The sequence below is a fragment of the Aquarana catesbeiana genome, linkage group LG02, assembly GCF_042186555.1.
Source record: "Aquarana catesbeiana isolate 2022-GZ linkage group LG02, ASM4218655v1, whole genome shotgun sequence".
Taxonomy (NCBI): domain Eukaryota; kingdom Metazoa; phylum Chordata; class Amphibia; order Anura; family Ranidae; genus Aquarana; species Aquarana catesbeiana.
This window is the reverse complement of record NC_133325.1, coordinates 92,994,607-93,017,531: the sequence shown is the minus strand read 5'-3', so window position 1 is coordinate 93,017,531 and position 22,925 is coordinate 92,994,607. Positions and strand designations below refer to the sequence as shown.

General features: G+C 42.6%; 1 protein-coding gene across 10 annotated transcripts in view; it reads left to right on the top strand.

The window, feature by feature from the left end:
* LOC141127056 (uncharacterized) overlaps positions 1-22,925 on the top strand; it is a 227,721-nt gene that overhangs the window by 81,504 nt on the left and 123,292 nt on the right. For 8 of the 10 annotated variants that reach the window (XM_073613200.1, XM_073613203.1, XM_073613201.1 and 5 more), the window contains 2 exons: positions 20,997-21,130; positions 22,386-22,411. In XM_073613200.1, coding sequence (XP_073469301.1) covers positions 20,997-21,130; positions 22,386-22,411 — 160 coding nt within the window. Of the gene's footprint in view, positions 1-20,996; positions 21,131-22,385; positions 22,412-22,925 lie in introns of those variants that run through there. The other 2 variants (XM_073613202.1, XM_073613209.1) reach the window with 1 other exon arrangement.

The following is a 22,925-nucleotide window of genomic DNA, read 5'->3' as shown; positions in this document are numbered from 1 at the left end:
GAGGTTTTTTTTTTTTTTTTTGTGCTATAAATAAAAAAGTCTGTAAATTTTGTGAAAAAATGCTCTTTGTTTCTGTCATAAAATTTGCAAATTAGCAATTTTTCTTCATAAATTTTGGCCAAAATTTATACTGCTACTCTCTTTGGTAAAAATAAACCAAATTAATGTTAATTATTTGGGTCTTTGTGAAAGTTATAGAGTCTACAAACTATGGTGCCAATCACTGAAATTTGATCACATCTGATCACACCTGATGTACTGACTCATTTCTTGGGACACTACAAGTCAGGAAAGTACAAATACCCCCTAAATGACCCCTTTTTAGAAAGTAGACATTCCAAGGTATTAAGTAAGTAGCATGGTGAATTTGTTTAAGTTGTAATTTTTTCCCACAATTCTTTGCAAAATTAAGATTTTTTTTTTTTTTTAAGGCCAGGTTGGGAGGGACACTGGGGACAATGGTAGCAGGTACCTTTTTAAAATCCTCTTTTGGTGCACACGCGACAGTTTTTTGCCGTCTTCGGCCTGCTTCAGATGGTGGAATGCTGAAGGGAAGTGGCGCTCATGAAGTCGGCAAACAGCCTCAGAGCGAGGTCTTCTGGGGGGTCTTTGGTGATAGATGAGGGACGTGACAACTTCTTCTATGAATTTTAGGAAGGGGGCGGGACTTTCCATGGATTTGGTGTAGACTACATAGGAATTATGAAAACCGGAGATAACCAGGTGCAAATTACGCCACCCCTGACCTGTATTACCACCTCCGCGCTATGTTAATAAATGTCAAAACCCTATCAAAGCTGCCACTTAACAATAAAATGTATATAAACCGATTCACCAAAAGAAAATTATGGATGAAATAGTGGGGAGATGCCAGACACTCTTATCCAGCCAGTGAGCTGAATACAGATGTGACTAGAAAAAAAGTGAAAAAAACATATATTGCTAAATATCCCAAAAAGTAAAAATTAATATTAAATAAAATAAATTATTCAATAAATTCAATATGAGCTAATATAAATTATAACACTCAGTGAAAGTGATATACAAATATATAAATCCAAGACAAAATATATAATAAAAATGGAACACAGTAAATGTCTATAAAGTCCAGAAACAAATCAATCGTGAAAAATAATCGTGAAAATATTTGAAGAAAGTCCAAAAAAAGAGTGAGGGTGACTCCAAAACTGTTCAGCTGTGTTTTCAAACATCCACCACACCTCTGTGACGTGAATCCACTCCCTGCTGAAATTCAAACTCACCAGCTGTTAAGGCCTCTCACTCTCGTGTTTGGCCTGACAGAGCCTCTAACCCACTTACATGGGGGTTAACATGCGAGCATACACCTCCACTGCTCCATAGGAACACCGCTTTTCTCAGGTTGGTAGTATGACATAAAAATAAAAGAAGCTCCAATAGTGTAATCTCGTTTAAAGATTTAATCACATATAAAACAACTTGTAATGAACTCACATTTAAAATAAAATAACAGGCAAGTCACTTCACGGCAAATGGAGAATTCCCACGGCACAGCAAGCAATAGCAACTGAAATAACAACAGGCAGGCCACGGCGGACCCAGGAGGTGTGTGTGCTCATGTTCGTCTCACCCGTCCGCAGCACTCGTCCCTTCACTGGAGCTCCACTCTGTCCCCCTTCACTCCCTCCTCTAGCACTCGTGTGAGATCGCCGTGTAGCTACGCCCCGACATGTTTCATCATAAAGATTTAATCATGGGGTTCCCCATGATTATTTTCCTGTGCTGTACTCAGGCGTGATGTGGCAGCACTGGTACTGGGTCTGGCATTTGTTCCTGGGGCCTATCGCCGACGGCAGCGCTGGTACTGGGCATTTGTTCCGGGGCCTAACGCTGGCGGCAGCGCTGGTACTGGACTGGGAATTTGTTCTTGGGGCCTATTGCTGGTGGCAGCACTGTACTGGGCCGGGGAATATAATACTGGTTTCCAGAGTGCCGTGTCCTTTTAGGAGGGACCCATTCTTCCTCCGAATCATTTGCCGACTCACTATTCGGTCAAATGCCGAATTTGATTCGGAATCAGAATTGGAATCTGATGAGAACTCCCTGTTGCTCTCTTCAGTCATGGAGAGGATCTGGAACGCCTCCTCACTGGTGTATACTCTTTTGGAACATGATGCTGATGGCTGTGTGACAGGTGGCAGGTGATGGTCACTGATGGGCTGTGCGATGGGTGGCAGGTGACGTTCACTGATAGGTGATGATGGTGTGACAGGCGATGGTCACTGACGGGTGATGGTCACTGATGGGTGATGGTCACAGACGTGTGACAGGCCACGGTCACTGATGGGTGACAGGTGATGGCTAGAGGTCACTGATGGGTGATAGGTGATGGCTGATGGGTGATGGCTGACAGTCACTGATGGGTGACCGGTGATGGCTGGCAGTCACTGATGGGTGACAGGTGATGGGTGATGGCTGACGGTCACTGATGGGTGACGGGTGATGGCTGACAGTCACTGATGGGTGATGGCTGGAGGTCACTGATGGGTGACGGTTGATGGCTGGCGGTCACTGCTGGGTGACGGCTGACGGTCACTGTTGGGTGACGGGTGATGGCTGGCGGTCACTGGTGGGTGACAAGTGATGGCTGACGGGTGATGGCTGACGGTTACTGATGGATGATGGGTGATGGCTGGCAGTCACTGATGGGTGACAGGTGATGGCTCACGGTCACTGATGGGTGAAGGCTAGCGGTCATTGATGGGTGACAGGTGATGGCTGATGGTCATTGATGGGTGACAGGTAAAGGCTGGTGGTCACTGATGGGTGACGGGTGATGGCTAATAGTCACTGATGGGTGATGGCTGACGGTCACTGATGGGTGACGGGTGATGGGTGACAGACGGTCACTGATGACAGTCTTATGTAACAGGTGCACTTTATTGGGTGACTGTGGTGACTGTTGGGTGACAGATGACAATTGGGGGGGGGGCGATGGGACAGGTGTGGTGTTGGTGCAGACACTACAGAACAAAGATCGGTAACTCAGTGCTTCTGGCTCTTCTCTCCTCACACTGGAAACATTGTGTGAGGAGAGAAGAGCTGGTAACAGCTAGTTACCGCTCTGTGTTTACATTTAGTGATCGGCTGTGAAAGGATCACAGCCGATCACGTGGGTAAACAGCCGGCCAATGGCTGTTTACCGGTGTCAGTGACGAGCAGTGTTCCCGGGAACACGCCGCCACTGACGTGCACGCGCAGCTCGCTCGCGATCGCGCGCATGTGCCGTGCACATTGGGGTGGAACCATCTGTGATCGGCCGTGATGAAGTCGATCACGTGGTAAACAGCCATGTCCAATGGCTGTTCACCCCCCTCGGTGGCGAGCGGTGTCATCCGAAGGAACAGGGATGCGCGCACACAATCGCACGCATTCCTTGTTTAAATGGGAGGCCGTCTTATGACGCCCTCCCGCAACAAGAGCCGTGCCGCCTGGCCGTCATATGACAGCCGGCGGTCGCAAGCAGTTAAAGGAATATTTCATTTTTAGTGTTTCACTTTAAGCATTCTTAAAATCACGGCCCCCTGAAAAAACGGCCGTTTTTAAAATCTTTTTTTGCATTGATACATGTCTCCTGGGGGAGGACCCAGTCCCCAAAAACTTTTTATGGCAATAACTTGCATATAAGCCTTTAAAATTAGCACTTTTGATTTTTCACGTTCGGTGTCCCATAGGCTTTAACGGTGTTCCCGTGTTCGAGCAAACTTTTTGCACTGCACGAAATAGTGAGTGACCCATCCCACCCTGGAAACTACCTTTTTTTAACTACTGCCATCTTGCAGGAGGTTCAGAATATAAAAGTGAGGACAAACGATTCAAGGAAAGTTTCTTTCCTTTCTTTCAATTAAATACTTTTTTTTATTCTTTTTTTTCATAATACAAAAAAACACACACTAAAAACTTTTCCCACAAATTCCCCACCCCCCCCGCCCCCCCCCCCCCCCTAAAAAAACCCCACCAAACCCATTTCCATATTTGCGCTTACCAGTCTACACTTCAGTCTTTACTCAAGGCCCTTCATCTCATTAATGCTCCTTAATGGAGTATATATACTTATCCACCTCTTATGTCATTATTGGATTTCCTCAGTATCATTAGTTTACTCAACTGATGGTTCAGACAAGTTGGAAACTAGCCACCAATGCCAAATTTTTAGGAATTTTTTAGGACTCCTCCTATGTCTATATGTCAATTCCTCTCGTCTTAGATTTAAGTTAACCGCCCCAATCCATTGATCTATTGTTTGAGAATATTTTGATATCCATTTTTGTAATATAAGTTTACGAGCCATACACATAGTTCTTAACCAAATCACATGCATCCCAGCTGGGAGGGTGTTCCTATATAGTCCCTAGCAATGCTATTTTTGGATCCAATTTAACCTGTGTGGAACTTAAAGAATTTAAAGTATCAAATACATCCTCCCAGTAGCGATGCAATTTGGGACATCGCCACAGCATATGTATAAGTGTACCTGTATCAGTAGTGCAGCTTGGACAATTTGGTGTAACTGCTTCACCCCAAGAGTATAGCTTTAAAGGGGTGTAATGGACTCTATGAATGATAAATAGCTGAGTTAAACACTGTGAAGAGGATATTGATACCTCAAAAATATTTGTAGCGCTGGTATTTTTGCCATCTAATGCTATGCAAGTATGTAATGCTCATCTCTGTGAAATAAGACTTTGTTTGTTTACACATCAGAACATGCTGTAAAGTATGTGGAGAAAGTGACGTAAAGGTTTATCTGGAAAAGACTTACTTACCCACAGTGCCTCACTTACCTACCCATGAGGCCAAGTTGAAGAACTGCATGCTGGGGAGTAAAATAAAAGGCCCAGCGCGGCCATGTTTTGTCTCTTCTTCCTGGGACGCAAGACCTGCCTGCAGGGACCTGTGTGGGAGTGTTCGGAAGAGCGCGGCCTGCTTGGCACAGAACGAAGTCTATGCAACCGGAGAGGTCTCTGAACACAGTGTGCTGGAGGCACGTGTGATCGGGTCGGAGGACTCAAGGAGCCTGAAGGGACCTGATGAAAACCATCGTTCATCTGACGGAGCGGTGCGGTGTGCCGGAGCCCATCTGGAAGTGGAACTGAGATCACAGGAATGCAGCAGTACAACTGTCCAGGCCTGGGGCGGTGAGAGGGCTGTTGCCTAAGATTTATATAAAGCACTTAACACGGTATAGACTAGTTGCGGAGGGTTGCTGAGACCTGTAGTTTTATGGAACAGTCTCAATCAAATAGACTGTGTTTAACCAGGCCTCAAAGCCTGCACTCCACTAGACATTGACTGACGGTCCGGTTGCATTCTCCAGAAGAAAGTTACAAGTGTGTTGCATAATTGAAATTGCTGTTATCCACTACTTTATATTACTTTGCCATCTCCTCACTCACTGGAATACAAATACTGCAGTATAATATGGCTAGAAGAAAGAAGACAAGAGACTATACCATTCATTGTAAGGTCTTGTTTCCCTTACATGTTCTAGGAGCTGCATTGCACCACAGGGGAAGCTCCTGAGCATTTATACTGTATTGTATTGTGTTTTCTAGCACTAGATAGCGTGCTGCAAGTCCGGTGTGTGTTTGCGTGGTCGCACTGGAAGTGGGAAGGTGCCCAGTGTCAAGGTCTTACCACCCTGAGCACTAGTCCCACTTGGAGGCACCTGAATACATCATTCCGGTAATCTTTGAGTGACAATTATTTACATGTACCTAGTTTATTGTTGTTCTGAATTTGTGTACCAGAGTTGTTATCGTAATTACTATCTTACACCAGAATTCAGTAAACTTACAGTCTGGTTAAAATATAATTGGCCTGAGGCTTCGCTTATTCTCATAGCAGGTGGAGCAACCCAGGTAACGATAGAGGTACAATATATGTATATTGCTATTGTTGGGTTGTTCCTTGTTATTGGGTTTCATATCAACCCTGTTACACAGCTGTGTCAAGTAAGTAGGTTGAGTCAATTCATTGGGGGTGGAAAAGCAGAGTACAGGCCCGATTAATTACCAGCAGCTTCTTAGGGGGCAAGTGCTACATATTCTTCAGAGCTTGTTCCCATTCCTCGTCATTGGGTGTCTCTAGATCCCTACACCACTGCCCAAAGCTACCCTCTTGTGGATTGATTCTAGCTGTTTTAAGAAAAGAATATATACTCCCTATAAGTCCCTGTTTAGAGCATTTTGCAGTTACTGCCAATGTTAAAATAGATGAAGGATTATATTTTAATAAAAAAAGTCATGGCAAAGCATGCCGTAGTTGTAAATATTGAAAGAATAACTTATTGGACAAATTATATCACTCTGCCAATTTATCAAATGGTTGCAAGACCTCATTGTCAAAAAGTTTACAAAGAAGCAGAATTTCAGCCTTTTTCCATAAATCAAAATTTTCAAGTTTCACAACCTCAGGCAATTGTATATTATTCCATATTGGCACATATTAAGTGTATCCCTCATCGAGTGTCTTGTTGAATAGTAATCCAAATCTTATGTAACAAATTAAATGTAGGATAATTGCGTTTACTATAAAAATGATAAGCTACTATTAACTCTACCGATGGATCTATCGGCAACTGAAAGAATATAATTTGCTGTATGGGATCCTCGTAATCTATAACATTCCATCCATTTAATTGCTGAAGTTGGGATGCCAGATAATACAATCGGTTTCTTTCCAAGAGCTACCAAGGCACTAAATGGTAATTTGGAAAAATATTATTTTACTGTAGGTGACTTGGCTTGCTGGTGCAGTGGGGGTTCCTTTTATTTTTTTTTTATATGGGGGTAAAATGTGTGTATGTTGAGGATGTGACATGTTTACATATGTGTGTAGCTTTTATAGAATTTCATTGTAATTTGCATTGCAATGACAATAAAGTATTTATCTATCTATTTATCTATAGCCTCCATATGTTCATTGATCATCATCCATGTCAATTTTGCTTTTAGGAGATCAAATGCCAGTCGGCCTTTAAGTTTATTTTCTAAGCTGTGTGGAAACAATTAGCTGGGATGTGATTGCTGTGAATTTAAAGAGACTTCTCTGCTTCCAGACCCCATGCAGAGCCGATGGGTCTTGGTCCTGGTATAGGCGACCCCTATCAGTGACCCTGCTTACCAGTCGTGGCTGCATTCGTTTTCTTTTTTTTTTTTCATGTAAACAAGAACTTTCCAAGTACAGAAAAACTCATTTTGATCCTTCCAGAAATGCAGCATCCTTGCAATATCCTGTGCATTAAACTGAAACTACAAACAACGTTATCTGCTTTCCTAACTTATGTGAACACTACGGATGGGATATCTGTTCGAGTCGAACATGAGTTCCGACTCGAACATTGGCTGTTCACCCGTTCGCCGAACAGCAAACAATTTGGGGTGTTCGCGGCAAATTCGAAAAGCCGCGGAACACCCTTTAAAAGTCTATGGGAGGAATCTAAAGTGCTAATTTTAAAGGTTAATATGCAAGTTATTGTCATAAAAAGTGTTTGGGGACCCGGGTCCTGCCCCAGGGGACATGTATCAATGCAAAAAAAAGTTTTCAAAATGGCCGTTTTTTTCGGGAGCAGTGATTTTAATAATGCTTAAAGTGAAACAATAAAAGTGAAATATTCCTTTAAATTTCGTACCTGGGGGGGGGGGGGGTGTCTATAGTATGCCTGTAAAGTAGCACATGTTTCCCGTGTTTATAACAGTCCGAGAGCAAAATGACATTTCTAAAGGAAAAAAAGTCATTTAAAAGTGCTAGCGCTAGTGCAGGCTATTAATGAATTGTTGGTCCCAACAATACATATAAAAGTCATTAAAAGATAGAAAAAAAAAATGTGTGGGGGTCCCCCAAAATTCCATAACCAGGCCCTTCAGGTCTGGTATGGATATTAAGGGGAACTCTGCGCCAAAACTTTTTTTAAAAATGTCATGGGGTTCCCCCCAAAAATCCATACCAGACCCTTCAGGTCTGATATGTATTTTAAGGGGAACTCAGCGCCAAAATGTAGGAAAAAATGGCGTGGGGTTCCCCCAAAAATCCACACCAGACCCTTATCCGAGCAGGCAACCTGGCAGGCCACAGGAAAAGAGGGGGGATGAGAGAGCGGCCTACCAGAGAGCTCTGACAAGGGGAAACGCCAGGGTTTCCCTGTGACGTGTATGGGTGACTCCGCCCCCTCTGATGCAAGGATTCTCCTTGCATCAGAGGGGGGCGGGGTCACCTGTACACGTCACTGGGAAATATCAGACCTGAAGGGCCTGGTAATCGAATTTTGGGGGACCCCCACGCATTTTTAAAAAAAAATTTCAATGACTTTTATGTGTATTGTCAGGACCGACAATTCATTAATAGCCGGCGCTAGCACTTTTAAATGACTTTTTTTCCTTTAGAAATGTCATTTTGATCTCGGACTGTTATAAACACAGGAAACATGCACTACTTTACAGGCATACTATAGACACCCCCCAGGTACGAAATTTAAAGGAATATTTCACTTTTATTGTTTCACTTTAAGCATTATTAAAATCACTGCTCTCGTAAAAATGTCCGTTTTTAAAACTTTTTTTGCATTGATACATGTCCCCTGGGGCAGGACCCAGGTCCCCAAACACTTTTTATGACAATAACTTGCATATTAACCTTTAAAATTAGCACTTTTGATTTTTCATGTTCGTGTCCCATAGACTTTAATGGTGTTCGCATGTTCGAACAAATTTTTTGCCTGTTCGCATGTTCTGGATGCGAACCGAACAGGGGGGTGTTCCTGCCTTGTTTAATGAAGCATTAGTAAAGAGTAAAAGCATGTTGTCAAAATGTGATTTATATAGAACTTACAAAGTTACTGTTTGTGCTGCAGAATCCCAGGTGCCTCCTAGAGCACATGATGAGGTACTGCTGAGCCCTCATAATGGAAGCACAATGGATTGGGACAGTTGGGCTAAACAATTACTAGCTATGTTGGACAAGGCTATGTTGAGTGACAGGGGTGTGAATACAACTGCTATGCCAGACAGGGAGATTGTAGAGTGAGCGATGGTTGAGGGTGCGTTTGTCCCTGCAAGGGTTGTTTCCCTCCAGTCGGTAGGACCAGATCAGGGCACTTGCATGGCAGATGTGGTGTTCACAGCCCAGCCGCTGAATGTCAAGGTGACAATGTAATGAATGTTGACTTGCAGAGGCTTATTGGTGAGTTAGAGGGCATGAGTGGGAGATATGCGTCTGACAGTGTTTCAGAGGAGTGTCATGCTGTGATGGGTACTTCCAGTGAGGTGGAGGCCCCCTTAAATGTCTCGGCCTCTCAAGCTGCAGTGAATGAGTTCCTGCACGTCTCTGATAAAGGAAATGTCCCTACAAAGGTCTTATATATTGATCTGGAGTGACGAGTATGCTAGTGGAACTGCTTGGACTGGTGAAAGCACATTTCTTGTATACCTGGGTGCCTCCATTACAATCGGATGTGGTGGTGCTGCGTGGTACCAATGGATTGAGCCAGGTAGTACAGGCTGTGCCAGTTAAGACTAATCACCAGTGGAACTGGTTGGTACGGTGCTTTCTTATACTGTGGCAAGTAATCTCCCGGGTTTCCTGTGAGGGTGTGTCCGGATATGGTTCAGTACGGAAGGCGCTCTGGGAGGCTGCTGGAGACATCAGAGGTCTCTCCGCCTGATGCAGTGATGGACATGTCTGCTAGTGCGGTCTGAGGTGCAGCTGAGCAGGGTTTAGTAAATGGCGCGGATACTGCCTCACCCGCTAGACCTCCTAAGAAGGAAGGGCAAGATATGGACGCGGCAAAAGCAGAGATTCTGTCTGTCACCAGCAGAGAGGTACAAGTTGGGGTATCTGGAGACGCTCTCAAATATAGTATGGAGAGGAACAAAAATTGTGACATGGAAAAGTGTGAGCTGGCAAAGATTGGTACTTCTAGAAATGGGTCATACCTTGCTCAATGTCAGTTGTTAGGACAACTGCCCACAGAGATTTGGACAACAGGTGAAGTGAAGCCTTGTGAAGGGCTCATAGGGGATAGCTGCTCACCTGTATGTTGTCCCTCCTTGGGCCTGGCCCTACCAAACCCTGAACAAAAAAGAACTGACGGTATCGGTAATTGGAGAAATGGTGGTGTATTACTGAATGTTAATGTAAATAATGGCCTTGATATGACCATGAAAAATTTCTTGGAAAATGAGCGTGATACACAGATGTTGAGCTCTGGGGAATTGGTGGTCAAGGGTAACGGCAAAGGAGTTGGTAAACCCAGGAGACCTATTGTGGGGGGTTCCTCATCAGGAGCAGGTTCCCTACAGAATCCAGAAACTGAGTTGTAAGGAAGTAGCAGGGAAGGCAGGGGGCCACCAGAAAAGAAATTGGAGCTCAGGAACCCCAAGGACAGAGGGAGTAGGCTGAGGATACAGAACTGTAGGACCCCGCTGCGATCCAGGGTATGGCGTGCCTGGAAACGCACCCGGAAAAAAGATTGGGTCTACGCAGCGAACAGCTGGTGCAGAGGTGACGGTAGGAGATGCTGTAACGGTAAATTTGATAGTTTGGGGGACACAGGGTGTGCACATTTGCTTGGTGCAAGACTGCAGAGCATAGGTGTGAACTGGAGAAAACTGCTTTCGCAGCTTTCTCCAGGTTTTGGTATTCCGGCATGGGGCTCTGTAGTTTGGAGATTCCATAGTGTCTTGGGTGGGACGGGATCTCCAACCCTGTGTCCAGACTTTGTAGATTACCAGCAGGGTGTGTGCTCAGGTGAGCACAGCACTTATAATGAGGGTATGGGAAGATCTCAATGCTCCCAGTTGGAGACTGCTCCACACCCACAGAGACAGGAGGTCTCCAGGAGTCAGAGGGGCTGCAGGAGGCAGTGCAGAACGTGTGACTGAAAGAGACAGTGCAATGGCCTGAGGACTAAGGCCAGAGCGGAGCTGTGGGTGCTAAAGTGAAGCCATCAACATTGAGGAATCCTGTGGTCTGTGTGACCAGGATAGAGGGCAGAGGTACTGCTAAAGAGAGCCAGGTGGGCAAGCATTTTCTGTTGTGTTTATTTGCTGGAGAAGAACCCCTGCGTGGGAAACCTTTATGTTATGGACTTTTATTTGCCTTTTTAATAAAGATGGGCTACCACACCCTTAACCACTTGCCGAACGGCTCACGCCGATATACAACGGCAGAAGGGCACATACAGGCAGATGAATGTACCTGTACGTTGCCCTTTAAGAAGCGGTTGGCGGGATCACGGGTCCCGCGGACTCTATGTCTGTGGGGATACCCGCGATCGTCTCATGGAGAGGAAGAACGGGGAAATGCTTATGTAAATAAGCATTTCCCTGTTCTGCCTAGTGACAGGACACTGATCACCGCTCCCTGTAATCGGGAGTGGTGATCAGTGTCATGTCACACATAGCCCCTCCCCCCCACAGTTAGAATCACTCCCTAGGACACGCTTAACCCCTACAGCGCCACCTAGTGGTTAACCCCTTCACTGCCAGTCACATTTACACAGTAATCGATGCATTTTTAATGGCACTGATCGCTGTATAAATGTGAATGGTCCCAAAAGTGTCCGATCTGTCCGCCATAATGTCGAAGTCACACAAGAATACGTATCGGCCTAAACTGAGGGAAAAAAATGTTGTTTTATATATTTTTGGGGGATATTTATTATAGCAAAAAGTAAAAAATTTTTTTTTTTTTCAAAATTGTCGCTGTTTTTTTGTTTAAAATGCAAAAAATAAACAACACAGAGGTGATCAAATACCACCAAAAGAAAGCTCTATTTGTGGGGAAAAAAGGACATCCATTTTGTTTGGGAGCCATGTCACACGATCGGGCAATTGTCAGTTAAAGCGACGCAGTGCCGAATCGTAAAAAGTGCTCTGGTTTTTGGGCAGCCAAATGGTCCGGGGCTTAACTGTTTAAGGAGTATAGGTCAGTTTAAGAAAAATAGAGAAAAGTAAGATAATTAGAAATGTTATTAGTAAAATATGACTTTCATGTCATAATAAAATATTAGGATTGTGGTTAAATATAGTTCCTGACTGGCTTAAATCACTGACAAACACATCTGCCACGAGAGCTAATGGTCCCCGATATTACAATATGTAGGCCTAAACTAAGGAAAAAATGTGTTTTTTTGTTTTTTTTTATTATAAAAATGTGGGATATTTATTATAGCAAAAAATAAGATATTGGGGGTTATTTACGAAAGGCAAATCCACTTTGCACTGAAAGTGCACTCGGAAGTGCAGTCGCTCTAAATCTAAGGGGTAGATCTGAAATGAGTGGAAGCTCTTCTGATTTTATCATCCAATCATGTGCAAACTAAAATTCTGTTTTTTATCTTCCTTGCATATCCCCCTCGGATCTACAGTGACTTTACTTCCAAGTGCACTTTCAAGTGCACTTGCAGTGCAACGTGGATTTTCCTTTAGTAAATAACCCCCTTTGTGTTTTTTTCAAAATTGCCGCTTTTCTTTTGTGTATAGCGCAAAAAATAAAAACCGCAGAGGCGATCAAATACCACCAAAAGACAGCTCTATTTGTGGGGAAAAAAAGGACGTCAATTTTGTTTGGGTACAGCGTGGCACGACCACGCAATTGTCAGTTAAAGCGTCATTGAGCAGCTAAATCTTCCAGAGCTGAAGTGGTTAAAGCACTGATATTCACAGACATGACTAGGCATGATGAATACTGCAGTTCTGGAATGGCTGGAGGGCCACATTCTGGAGGCCTCCGCCCCAGATGATGCTTCTTTGCCCCTGTTTTTTTTGGGGGGGTATTACAAATAGGTTAGATGAAAGTCTGAAGGGAGCTGTGGCTTGAAGATAGTGTCTTAGTACCGAAGTAATATCGTCTTCGTGAAGAAGGTCGAAATTGGATCTGAAAAGATTGGCAGGGCCCAAGGCTCGGAGATAGTAGAGGAAGAGGATAACTTAGGGATGAACCCATGTACTGTTCTAAGTCACACTCTACCCGAGTACAAAAAATAATATTATTGTCTTCTGATCCCAGAGCCTGAAGTTCTGAGACTCCCCAGCCTGATGCCATCGCCACAAAGTGAGATTCCATAAAGATGCTGAATCAGATGGGGCAAAAGGCTGTGTGGATAAGAGCTCCAGAGCGATAGAGAGATCCCAAGTGGGAAAGATTTGTTTTAATGGGTGGGCTTATCTTCTTGACGGTCTTGAAGAATTTGATTATTAAAGGATCTTCGGCCCATCTCTTGTGGTCACAGCACAGATTGCCACCAGCTGTACCTTTAAATTGCTTAATCTTAATCCTAAATCAAGTCTATTTGCAGGAAGTCAAGGAGTTGGGAGGAAGAGGGTACATCAGGGTTGAAGTTTTGCCATTAGCGAAAGATATAAACTTATTTCAAACCTTGTCATGCGTATTGTTCGCTGAAGGCTCCTGTGCTTTAAACAGAGTTGAAACAACTCTGGAGGAACATCCTAATGATTAACCTCTCTGGCAGTTTTCCCGCGCGTGGCTCGGGGTTAAATTTTAGTACCATTAGCGGTAACCCCGAGCCACACTCGGGATTGCATTGCAGGATCCTGGTGCGGTATACTTACCTTGTCCCCAGGATCCTGTGATGTCATCCCGCTGTGTTCGTGGGGGCGACTCCGCCCGATGCCTCTAAGTGCCGGGCTCCGTTCCCTGCGAGCGTCGCGACGCACGGGGCGGAGCCCGGCAGCAAATTCAAAAAATGTAAAAATTAAAACACATACAGTACACTGTAATCTTACAGATTACATTACTGTATGAAATTATTTCACATCCCTTTTGTCCCTAGTGGTTTGTCCAGTGTCCTGCATGCAGTTTTATATTGTATATACTGTTCTTTCTGCCTGGAAACTGGAGATTGTCAATAGCAAATAAAAAGTGTCCCTTTACGTCAAAAGTGGTTTTAGACCAGCGATAGTAAATTGGAACACTTGCAGAATTGAGCGATAGTGGGGAAATTCATTTTATTATTATATTATTTTTTATAATATTATAATTTATGATTTTGTGTTTCAAACTTTATCATACCCAGGATATCTACTAGACTCTTGTTTGGACAAGTGTGTTATTGCTAAGAATTACAGGCCTACAATATGAAACGCCAAATTTCTATGCAAAATAAATGTACCGCTTTAAGACGGAAAAATCTGACATAATCATACCGCCAGGGAGGTTAAAGCCTCTGTGTTTTAACATTCTACTGTGAAGGTTCCAGCTGTGAGGATTCTGATGGGTGTGATGCCTTGAACCAGAAGAAAGGGTATCAGAGGAATATTTACCGGAGGCTGGACACAGATATACTGCCCTAGTTAATCATGGATCTCCCTGCAAATATGGCAGGACTGTTATTGTTGATATTGTAAGTCTCAAGAGAATTTCCAAGGTAGGAGGCAGGAGGAGGCCTAAATTAGATTACATAAAACACAGTCACTTCCAGCGCTAATAGGTCTTCCAAGGTGTGGAGTAACAGATATCAAATAAAATGGTGGTGTGAAAGGTATATATGGTATCCAAAACTGGGTGGATGCTGCCTTCCTCAGATGGGGTAATCCGAAAGGAACTACAAGAAAAACAGAAATGGAAGGCGCGCACACTTAGTGCATTACCAAAAATAATTTAATAACAAAAATTTTTTAGCTCTGAGGAAGGGGGTGCGCCCCCGAAACGCGTTAGTGGTACCCCGTGTTCTGTGCATGTCCATGCATTGTTTTTATGGCCTTTTGTCAGTTGCATTTTGTGAGTACCCACTTTTATATAAAAAAAAATTATTATTAAATAGTTTTTGGTAATGCGCTAGGTGTGCGTGCCTTCCATTTCTGTTTTTCTTCTAAATTAGATTACATGCCCAAGGACTTGACGGCATCTATTACTTCTGCCCAAGGGTGAGGTAGATGTGAAACAAACCTCCGCAGCTTGGTATTGCTTGCTGTAGCAAAAGGATGCAGTTCAGGAAAGGTCCACTGGCCCACAACCCAACTGAATAACTTCGGTTGTAGGGGCCATTTGTTGGGATCCAGGAATCCTTGGTATAAGTTATTGGCGTTTGTGTTTAAGTGGGCTGGAAGATAGACTACTCTTAGGTCCTTCAGATTCCCCTCTACTCAAAGGAAGATGGGTTCCACTTCCCCTAGTAAGAAACTGTTGTGGGTTCCACCTTGGTGATGTATGTATGATATTGTAGCTCTATTGTCTATCTGAATCAGAACTGATTTGTCCTTGATCTGAGAGAGCAAATGCTGTCGATGCGAGATAAGCCGTCTGGATTTCCAGGATATTTGCGATGATGTCTGCCGCATTGAACACCCATCTCTCTTGAACCAACATCTGGTTGGAATGTGCTTCCTAGCCTATTGCATTGGCATCTGTGGTCCAGAAGACATGCCTTAACCACTTCCCGACCAGCCGCCGCAGTTAGGTTGTCACAGCTGCGTGAGCTGTTGTAGCTGTACGTCGGCTCTTTAAAAAGCTGTAGCAGGCACGCGCGCATGCCCGCAGCATGTCCCCGGAGCCGATGAATATGCCTGGTGGCGCGGTGCCATCGGGCACCCGAGATTGCTTGTGACAGAGCGAGAACCGAGATCTGTGTGTGTAAACACACAAATCCTGGTTCTGTCAGGGGAGAGGAGAGAGATTGTGTGTTCCTACTAAGTAAGCCACATTCCCCCCACAGTTAGAAACACACATAGGGAACACAGTTAACTCCTTGATCGGCCCTAGTGTTAACCCCTTCCCTGCCAGTGACATTTATACAGTAATCACTGGCTATTTTTAGCTCTGATCGCTGTATAAATGTCACTGGTGTCAAAACTGTCCGATGTATCCGTCGCAATGTTGCAGTCCTGATAAAAATCGCAGATCACCGCCATTACTGGTAAAAAAAAAATAATAATAAAAATGCCATAAATCTATCCCCTATTTTGTAGACGTTATAACTTTTGCGCAAACCAATCAATATACGCTTATTGTGGTTTTTATTACCAAAAATATGTAGAAGAATACATATCGCCCTAAACTGATGAAGAAATTTGATTTTTTTAAAAAATTGGGGAATATTTATTATAGCAAAAAGTACGGTACACAATATTGTGGTTTTTTTTTGTTTTTTGTTTTTTTCAAAATTGTCGCTCTTTTTTTGTTTAAAGCGGAAAAAATAAAAACAACAGAGGTGATCGAATACCTCTAAAAGAAAACTCTATTTGTGGGGAAAAAAGGACATAAATGTTGTTTGGGTACAACATTGCACGACCGCGCAATTGTCAGTTAAAGCGACGCATATCGCAAAAAATGGCCTGGTCAGAAAGGGGGCAAATCCTTCCGGGGCTGAAGTGGTTAATTGACGTGGCTTTACAGGCATCCCTCTCTTTGTCTACTAGTGCAGACCCCTGTGTATCTGATTCGCAGACAACACAAGCACGGCCGGCGGCACTGGGATCGATGCGGCCTGCCCGACTCAGCCCAGCCCACTAAACCAGCTCCTGACGTCCACGCATGCGCAGAGCGGGCAGGAAGACACTGAGGGACTCAGAAAAGTCGGCACGAGGTGCGTGCAGCCCACTATAGCAACCAGGAATGAAGGTACAATATCACAAGGAGGGGGAGGTGGTGGGGGAGGAGGAAAGTGAAAAAGAGGGAGGAATGCAAGAAAAGGAAAGTGAAAGAGAATAGATGACAGGAGGGAGAAAAGGAAGGATAAAGCTTAGGCTACTTTCACACTGAGGCGCTTTACAGGTGCTACAGCGCTAAAAATAGCGACTGTAAAGCGCCTCTCCTGTGTCTCCAGTTTGAAAGCCCGAGGAGACACAGAAAAAAACGACGATAAAGCGGCGCTAAAAATAGGGTTGCTTTACCGCCGGCGCCCGCCCGCCCCAGTGTGAAAGTATCCTAAGGCCCCTTTCACACTGAGGCACTTGTAAACTGCCAGTAAAACACTGAGCACTTTTGAAGAGCTTTTCAGGCGCTTTGGAAGCGCTTTCCGTTCATTTCAATGGAGAGGGGCGTTTTTTCACCACCCTGCCAGCACACTGCCTCAGTGTGAAAGCATTCATTGATTTTAATGAAAATAGGTTTTCATTATCTTTTCAGGAGCTTTTTTTTAGAGTGAAAGCGCCTGATAAGCACCTCAGTGTGAAAGGGGTCTTAGTGGAAAATAGATATAGCTGCTTTTTCTGCTGCAGGCTTGAGCAAATGCCAGTATATAAATGCAGATAAGAGCTCTTAGTTAAGAGACAACTGCTGTTCCAAAAGGCCCACAGAAGGGACTCCCTATCTTATTAGCGCATTTAGCTGCCCAAAAATAGGGACTGGACCTGGGAGAGGCTTGAACCCAACTGAAAGCTGCCGACTGCAGAGGTGAGGGACGTTCGACCACCATTTACTGACCATGAGGGAAAAAAAGGAGAATGCTGGGAAGGCACTAATCCTTTTCTTTTATAATATTCACTGGTCCTGAGGGAGGAGCCAAGGCATGGCTTGTCACAGGTATGCTGTCATGAAGGCACCAGGAAAAAGGTTTGCCTATAGTTCTACTTTAAATAATTTCTCCAATAGCCACAAGGGATAAAAATCCACTTTGTTTGAATTGTATGCCTTTTGCAGTGGATTTTTATCCCATGTGGCTATCGAGGAAATGGTATACCTTTTGCAGTTATTTGAAATCATCACTGAGCTATACATATTACCCATGAACAGAGCAGAGTTATGGGATCTACCCAGAAGCGTCACCTACCATAGGTTTAGTGTTTACCACCTGTCCGGGATTCATCCGGACAGTTTGGGTTTTGAATTAGTCCACCTGAATCCCGGACACAATATTCAGACAGGAATGTAGCTCAGAAAAGTCCAGTCCTTCCAGTCTTCGGTCACGAATAGGATATACGACATTCAATCCTTCATTACATGTTCCACCAAATATGTCGTCTATCTTATTCAGTGCCCATGTTCAAAACAGTACATCGGTCGAACTAAACGTGAATTGCATGTGCGGTTATCAGAACATGTAGCCAATATTAAACGGGGTTACACTAAGCATAATTTATCTAGGCATTATGCCAAGTACCACGACAAGAAACTGAAGGGTACCCTTTTTTTAGCTTTTGATAAAATAAATCCTCATTGGAGAGGGACAAATAAAGTCAGGTCCATCTCTAGGCTTGAAACTAGGTGGATCTTCCATATGAGATCTTTTGTCCCCTTTGGATTAAACGTGGATTGGGACATCAATTGTTTTATAAACAATTCTTGAGAATAGAGTTCCTCTCCACTTTTGACCCAATTCCCCCTTTTTTACAGTTTTCCTCCGTGTTTTTTATTAAATTTTTATTTAAGTTTTTAATTTTTTAATTTTTTATTAAATTTTTTAAATAAAATTTTTTTTAATGATTTCATTATTAAGAAATTATTGATTTCGATTTCGTTGTTGCTGATGTAATATATTTTATTGCACCACAAATGTATAATTTTTATTGTATTATGTCTGCCGTCTGCTGTATCCCTTCATGGTTTGTTGTTACCATTTGAGAACTAATTTGATTGCTATTCTTTTTTACCACAAGATGGCACTTTTCTTTTTTATATTTTTTTGACTTCCCTCCGCTTGTTTATGTATACTGTTGGCTGGTATTTAAGATAGCTGGGCCGTCTCTCAATGTTATATTCTATTTGCCATTAGTTAAGATGGCGTCCGTAGTGTATTTAATGCCCACACGTGGTGACGCTCGAGCTTGGCCAATCCCCAGACGACGTCCTATCGTGACGAAACGCGTAGGGAGGAGCCTACGACGTCACCACGTCCGTTCTCGTGTTGGGCTTTTACACAAACTTAGGAAGCGGAGGCAGCAGACGGAGACGCCGTTTCTCGTTGGCATCACGGTTTATGCTGTTTACTCATCGATTTCTTGTAAGTGCAATTCCTTTTTAATAAATTGACTGTGCAGACATATTACACTATGGATTGTCCTCTTGTTTTTCATTCCTGAGAAATCATCTGCCACTCACTGGTACCTTATGCTGAGGTTGTGGGGAGACCCTAAATTCCCTGTGCTGTTTATGACTGCCGTAATAGCAGTCACCAGGATCTGGTAAGCGCATCTGATATTCCACCTTGGGTGTGAAGAGACATAGAAGATTTCCCCATCTGCATCTTTATCTTCTCTTGGCACTTTTTGGCACTTTCTTTTTTTCAATCACGGATTTTTTTTGGTTTTTTGGTTTTTAAATTTTGGGATGTTTTCACTTATATATATATTTATTCACATTTGGTATGTAATAATAATTTTTGGATACTAGTGTATTTTTCTATTTTATTCCTATGTTCATCCACTTCACATTGGGTTTATGTATTATATATATATATTCATTTAGTGTTTTTTTTCAATCATGCTTTAGCGCCGCATCTTTTTTATTATTTTCTGTGATGAGATTTGGAGACTAGATCTTGGTGCAGGCTGCTTTTGATTCCACAACATATAGATTTTGTTTTAACTTTGAGCGCAGCTTTTGATTTTGTTTTTTCCAGCTCAGAAAAGTGCCTGATAGGAGGGTGAGGGGGCACTATGCACGCCACATTACTATTCTCTTTGGAGCGCCGAAAGGTGTCCCAGGTCTTTTACAATCCTATGGATGCTAAAAAAAAAATTTGTGCTGTGCGTCGCTAAAGTGTTCAGGTTTGGCTTGAAGAAAAAGTGGCAACCCTATATATGCTGCCTGGAGAAAACTACAGCAGAGGTCAAATACAAAATCAGTCACCCTGCACAAGGAGAGAGAGCAGCAGTTACTGGTATTTATTACAGGAAACTCCTGCAAAGAGGTAAAGTTTCACACTGGATCACTTCATAGATCTGGAGGAAAAACAAAGCACACCAAGCTTCAAGTATGAACATGCATGGCTTTTTTGTTTAGACATTTGCTTATAATAGAATTCAACTTTACATTAATTACAGTTCAATTCTCGGCTGGTCCTGCTGAATTTCGAACCAATAATGGGCAGGTGGGAGAAGACAATGATTATTATTTAGTGGCCATAGCAGCCGCTTGCGATAATCGGTAGTGAATCTGGTAGGCTGGTTATACCCAAGTTGGTCGATCCTGGAAATTATTGGTTCGAAATTAAGCAGGACCAGCCGAGAACTGAACTATGTATGGCCGGCCTTAGTTAAAGTGGAACTTTTTGTCAGAAAATTAAGTCCTGCCAGATGACTTCTGGCCCCTTTTGCAGGTAAAGCTATGTAAAACATTAAAAATAAGTGCCTGTACTGTTTAACATCTAGTAATACACTGTCTCACCCTGCTCTGCACATGCTCAGTTGCTCTCCATTTTTAGGCACTGCTGAATTTGTAGAGGCCGATCTGCTAACAGCCTTAAAGTGGAATTAAACCCTCCTATCCTTTACAGCCAAGGAAGATGCTTCTGTTTGATCTGCAACTGTCATGGGGCTGCACATGTAATCAGTTATTACACCAGCTATTTGGTTGGACAGTTTGGTTGAGGACACAAGCAAATGTGACAGTTAGCAATCCTGACATTCCAGAAATGTAACTGTTTTTTGAAACCATTAAACCGATGGGTTTAGTTTCGCTTTATATTTTACTGCTATTCAGGGGCTCTGGGCATCAGCAAAATGGCAGCCTTTAGGAGGAAGGAACAGAAGCAATGCTGGAGACAATTTACAGCACACATTAAATTTGGTAGCATAATTATTCATGTAGAATGTATGTTCCTTACTAAGGAACATAATCAAGTTGTTATGGGTATAACAGTTCCAGTTTAAGTCCCTTGTGCTTATTTTTCTGTTTTATTCATTTGGCTGCACTTAGGCTTTACTAAAAATTCAAGCATTGCACCTTTAAACTTGTATCCTAAATTTAATTTGATGGGATTTTTTTTGGGGGGGGGGGTCATCATGCATATTTCTGAGCAACAAATAATTAAAATATTTACATATCTGTTCAATTTGCAGAGGTGTGGGAAGTGTAAGAAAAGTGGAGCTACTGTTGGCTGTGATCACGAAGAATGCAATAGAACATACCATTATCCATGTGTGACTGAAGCCAAAGGTATAATTAAAAGAGATGATGAAAAAGGACAGTATATGTAAGTTCCATTTATATTCAACTTTTTTTTAAGCCACGTATGATATGAGTTTCTTTCTAGGTGTTCATAAAAAGGGTTATCAAGGAGTAAATCTTGCCACTGAGGGAACCTTTCTACTATACTAAACTTTTAAATGTCACATACAAGGTGTCTGCTTTTACCTTTAGCCAGTGCTGGTCCTATTTAGCTTTGCATTGTTACTAGGGGCTTTTTTCCATTTTGGATACAATAAGGGAGGGTTATAACCCTTGTCAGTTTTTTACCATCTGCGCCCCGTTGAAGAGATTCCCCTTCACTTCTAGTCTCATATCCAAAATAGAAAATGATGGGAAATCCCTCCAAAGTGAGTGAATCCCTGGTTGTCACCAGAACTAGTGTACCCATTGGAAGATTTCCCATTCATAACCATAATGTATATGCCTGTATAAAAATGCATTATTTATCTACCAAAAAGTATTTTATAGTACTTGACCTTTCATCCAATGTATATGTTGTTGGAATTGGGTATTTCAAAAGCCAATGTAAAGAAGTAGTGGTAAAAAGTACTTGTGGGTTTAACCAATCATTTTTTTCTGCATTCATTCTCCAAGTAACGGGGGGGTGTCCTTTGCCTACACACCATTTTGCAAATAGGTGCCTTTGTTTCCCAAGAAAGCTTGGAGTTAAGCGCTACTGTTCTGGTGACAACCCAAAATTTTCTTTGACTGTTGGTGAAAAAATAAACATGACAAATCGAGAGAGTAAATCTTTCTAACGGGGGCACAGACTATACAAAAGAAAAACTGACAGGTGTTGTAATCCCTCTCCCCGCTATCCAAAACCAAAAAAAAAAAAATTGCCTTTAGTTATACTTTAAAGAGGAAGTAAACCGCTGTCTTCTTTTTTTCTGACCTGCAAAGTAAAGGCATAATGTACTATTATGCATCGCATACTAGCACATTATGTGAAACTTACCTGCAAATGAAGCCCTAAACCCATATGATGTCACTGCTGGAGGCTGCATCCATATTCACCTGTCTTCCTTCCGGGTCCGTTGACTTATTATAGGCTTACCTTTAGGTACAAATAATCGATAGAAGTTTACTTCCATTTAATAAAACAGACCTTGCTTGTTGTGATAGTTCATGAACTTCTCAAACAGAAAGCTTTAGGTTCATCAATTATTCTCACATTTGTTCTGCTTCACGTTTCCCTTATTCTGAATTGGGATTTATATAACTGATTTGTTATTCAAATGCTTTTTTTCTCTTTACAGCGTCTATTGTCGTGAGCATGCCAACTGTAAGTTAAAATGTTTGTTACCTTAAAAAAAATAATGTTATGAATTTATCTCTTCAAATACAAAAACGTTTTATTTTTTCATGCTAATATTTTAAATTCTGCATCTGGTTGATACTGCCAATTCCACTTCTTCCTGGTTGTAAATTGACCATGCAAGAATGTTAGCCGATCCATGCTAGTGTGGTCAGTTTACTTACCTTGTATCTCCAATCGAAGGTACAAGCACACTGTGTAAGCGCACAGCAACCCTGTATTTTCCAAAATCTCTTTTAAGCCACACTTTCTGCCCACTCCTCCTCTCCTAATTGGCTGCCCTTTCAAGCCATCAGATTATTGCCATGTTAAAAATAAGATATGTGGTGCAGCGCTCCCCACTAATACTGCATAGTAAAACACACTGATAATGTATAATATGACACACTAAAAGCACACTACATGTGAGGTCCTTTACATCAATAAAAACAAATACACTGTGTGATATCTAGAAATAAACAACAAAACCACTTTGAATAAA